Consider the following 3,950-nt stretch of genomic DNA (forward strand, 5'->3'; position numbering starts at 1 on the left):
GTGGCGGCGTCCCTCTCTCCCCTTCTGCACGATGGCATCCCTTTATTCTAAACCAATCAAATGACCTCCAAATTGCCATCCCCAAAACGCTGTGCAGTGGTCCTTTATTCATTGATTTATTTTTTTATTATTTTTTTCTTCTGTTCAGCTTCTAATTTCAATTTGTCCTCATTAATCTGCAAAATAATTTAACAATATGTAATATCATGAAGTCCCAAAATAATTATTTAAGAACAAACATAAAGATATGACAAAATTATCCTTCTTTTTTTTTGCTCTATTTTAATAAAATCATTCTTTAAATGAAATTAATCATAACAAATGCAAATTAACTTATTTTAGTTAATAAAAGCCCCCAAAAGATATAAAATAATAAGATAAAATAGAGGTTTATCACCTATCAAGGAAAAAAAGAGCAAACATATAATCAATAAGCCCCTTATAACATATATGATCCGGTAACTCTCAGCAAAAGCTTAAAGCGTTTATACATTAAGAGAATCATCAGACCATGAAACTCTTCTGGGTATGCATGTGATTGGATAGCACATCTTCAGTTGTAGAAGTGATTAATATCTCGCAACCTGTGTGATCTATGCCATATGGAATTCCAACCTTACCCAAGTCAAGCCTCTCGTAGAGATCACAAAGTACAATCAGAATCTTGTGCTCCTTCTTGATCCTATGAATCAGCTCGTTGGCCCTTTTATCTATGGACTTCTGTCTAAAAGTGAACCCTAGCTGACTTGCAAGTTCATCTTGAACTTTCTTCACATCAGGTTTTCTTGTTACCGTTGCAGTAAGAACCAGATCAAACAGATTATCTTTTTGAATTCTTCTGTAAACTCTTTGAAGTAAAGTGTCTTTGATCTCGTCATCTAAACCATAAACTCCAATTAAGTGAGTATCAGGATCAGCTAATGCTTCCATAACATTCCCCAGGATTGGCTTTCTACTCTCCAAAGCATCAAAAGCATTGGAATTCCACAAACGTACACGTGTTACTGATTTGATCAAGCATTGGTTCGATTTGTCAACTTTCTTTTTTTTAGGCTTCTTCGTTCGTGTTTCACTCGAATTCAGATAATGACAAAGAGGATCCCAAATAGCAGCTTTAGCGGCCTGCATTATGATCCTGTAGTAAAACTCAACAGATGAGGAAACATAGACATTAGTGCTGCAAAATAAATGAATTCCGAACTTATACGATATGGAAATACTTTAACAGACAAGTACCTTAGCTTTCTTAATTAATTAGGAGATTAATGGAATGATAAAAAGGTCGTAGTTTAGGACTTGAGGAAACTTAACTTAAAAGAGCTCATACGTCAATTTATAAATTTTAGCTTTAGATCTTACAAACTGACTGCATATGGGAGGGAGAAGAGAAGCATTGATAGCAGAAGTTGACATGAATGAAGCAAGGAAAAGTCCATTGCGCCGTGGTTTTGGACTAGATAATTCCAGAATAGGAAAAATGACGTGGATATATAAACTATGAAGCAAGTATGGAAAGTGATGAGTTGACAATGGTATTGTCACTTTTTGGACTCGATAGTAAGACAAACACTATGGCCCTGTTTGTTTTTGTTCTTTGCTTTCTTGTTCTCAAAACAATTTTATAAAATTGTTTTTAAGAACAAGTTTTGGAAACAAAAAATAAAAAAAAAATTGTTTAGAAAATAATTTTTAAAAAATCACATTTAAAAAAAATATATAAAAAAATTACACTTTGACAAGTGGTAGTTATCATTGATAGTGATAAGTAGTAGGTAGTAGAAGAGAAGAGAAGAAGATTTCTCCAATTTTTCAAAATAAAAAATAAAAAACAAAAAAAAACAAAGAAAACATGTAAAAGTTGTTTTGGTTTTTCAGTTTTTAAAAACATATTTTTGTTTTTTTTAAAACAATCAAATAAAAAGAAATTGCCAAACAAGTTTTTTTGTTTTCTATTTTTAAAAGCAGAAAACTGCTTTCAAAATAAGAAACCAAACAAGCTCTATAATTCTAGAATTAGAATTGGACCATTGACTAGTAAGCAGCAATCATGTAATGAGTAAAAACTCCACATTGTCAACTTGACTCTCCCTCACAAGCAAATTTAATTATATCTATTTATTTTAAAGGCAAAAAAAATGCACCATTAATTTTTGAATTTTACACAAGATTTCATTGTTGTCCTTTAATTTTATCAAGTATATTTCCTTAATTTTGTAACCTTTTATCTTTTTAATGAAGCTGTCTTTTTATTTAAAAAATCATGTGTATTATTAATTATTTAATCCTAAAATTTCTTCCTTAATTTCATAAATTAAAAAGTATTTTCAGCCCTTTAATTTTAATAATATAAATAAAAAATGCAAACATTAAAATTTTAAGTTGTTAACAAGACATTATTAATCAGATGCTGACATATTAAGTTTAGTTTTCAAAATAACCATAATTATTAAAAAAAATTATAATTTGAGACTAACAGTAGTTAGGTTAGAGAATTGATGAAAAAATACCGCTTTTTAAAACTAAAAAATATACTGCTTTTTACAACTAAGGATCAATCTAAAACTTTATGTAAAATTAAAGAATCAGAGGTTCACTCTTACCTGTAATCAAATGTGAAACTTTTGGTTTGATTTGCACATATATAACAAAATTATGAATTTATTGCCAAAAGGATGCATTACTGTCAGTGACACAAAAACTAGTAGCAGCTATAAGCAGATGAAGATTCATTTACTTAAAGTAAAGCGGCAAGAAAACTAGAAAGATTTGCGCTGCCTGGCTGTATTGAGAATCATTATTATGAAAAGACATCTGCGTTGAAAATGCTTATTATACAATTTGTAATTTTATACACTATATGCCTATTTCTTGTCCATTTGCTTACTAGTCTTTCTTTCCAACGCTTCTAATAAGGCATAAACAATGAATCACAAACGGTAGCAATAACAATGTTTGCAACTGAATATTTTAGTTTCTCTGTGGTAATTTGGTCTCATGGCTCTTGTTTATGCAGTGAAACCAGGAGCAAGTAAAAAGACAGAATCAGGACAAAAGGTTGAAGCTTTTTGAAAATCAGCATCGAAATTTAACTGGATATGCATGTTGGTTTTAAGGGCAGGTTTTTCTATCCAAAGTTCAATCATTTTGACTTTGAAGAAATCTAGATGCTGTGCGAACAAAAGCACTAAATTGAAGATTTATTATTGGTTGAACCATGCGTTTAAACTAAATACACCTAAAGGAATAAAAAACTACTCACCTGCAATTGGAGAGCAGTACCAAAGGAGTACCTTTCTGAGGGGCTGGAGATGAATTGAGGATCGAAGACTGAAATGAGCTTCTTTTTATACCATAGAGTCTCCAGAAATTGGAATGCAGCTTCGTGAATATGCAGAATATGAAGGGGAGAAAGATACCAGAAATTGCAATGAAACTTCCTGATTATGCAGAGCCTAACCCAGAAGGACCATTTAGAAAACTGGCAAGAAAAAAAGCAAAGACCTACTTTGTGACAAGTTTCCACGTGGGTGCGTGTAATCTATATAGCTTAATTTATTATTTTTAATAAAAGACAATTTTATTGGAACAAAGCTAAAATGATACACAGTTAGACTTTTTCAAGATGATGTAACCCATGCAAATTAATAAAGCGCGTGAAAAAGAAATAATGCAGATAATCTGACTTGAAGCAATGAATAGCAAGGAAAAAAAAACCGGACCGGACCGGCCGGTTCAACCGGAAAACCGGTGAACCGGTCTGCAGTCCGGTCCGGTTTTAATATTAGACCGGTGGTCCATTGAACCGGTGAAAAACCGGTTTAACCGGAAAAAACCGGTATTAAACCGGGTGAATCCGGTTCAGTGGGTTACCCGGTTGTATTTTTTTTTCACTTGTCAGCTATCTTAAACGGCACCGTTTTATTAAAAAAAAAAAACCGCCTCTTCTCTCT

At 32.1% G+C, this 3,950-nt stretch overlaps 1 protein-coding gene across 1 annotated transcript; it reads right to left on the reverse strand.

The window, feature by feature from the left end:
* Positions 1 to 405: 405 nt before the first annotated feature.
* LOC114739437 (probable disease resistance protein At1g61300) lies at positions 406 to 3,487 on the reverse strand. Its single transcript, XM_028927501.1, has 2 exons — positions 3,260 to 3,487; positions 406 to 1,135 (listed from the first exon to the last, which is right to left on the reverse strand). Exon 2 carries the CDS (start codon positions 1,126 to 1,128, stop codon positions 505 to 507), a length of 624 nt encoding a protein of 207 aa, XP_028783334.1. The 5' UTR covers positions 1,129 to 1,135; positions 3,260 to 3,487; the 3' UTR covers positions 406 to 504.
* Positions 3,488 to 3,950: the final 463 nt, after the last annotated feature.

Source organism: Neltuma alba, unplaced genomic scaffold (assembly GCF_004799145.2).
Source record: "Neltuma alba isolate B1F8T4 unplaced genomic scaffold, ASM479914v2 tig00002822_pilon, whole genome shotgun sequence".
In the NCBI taxonomy this organism is placed as follows: Eukaryota; Viridiplantae; Streptophyta; class Magnoliopsida; order Fabales; family Fabaceae; genus Neltuma; species Neltuma alba.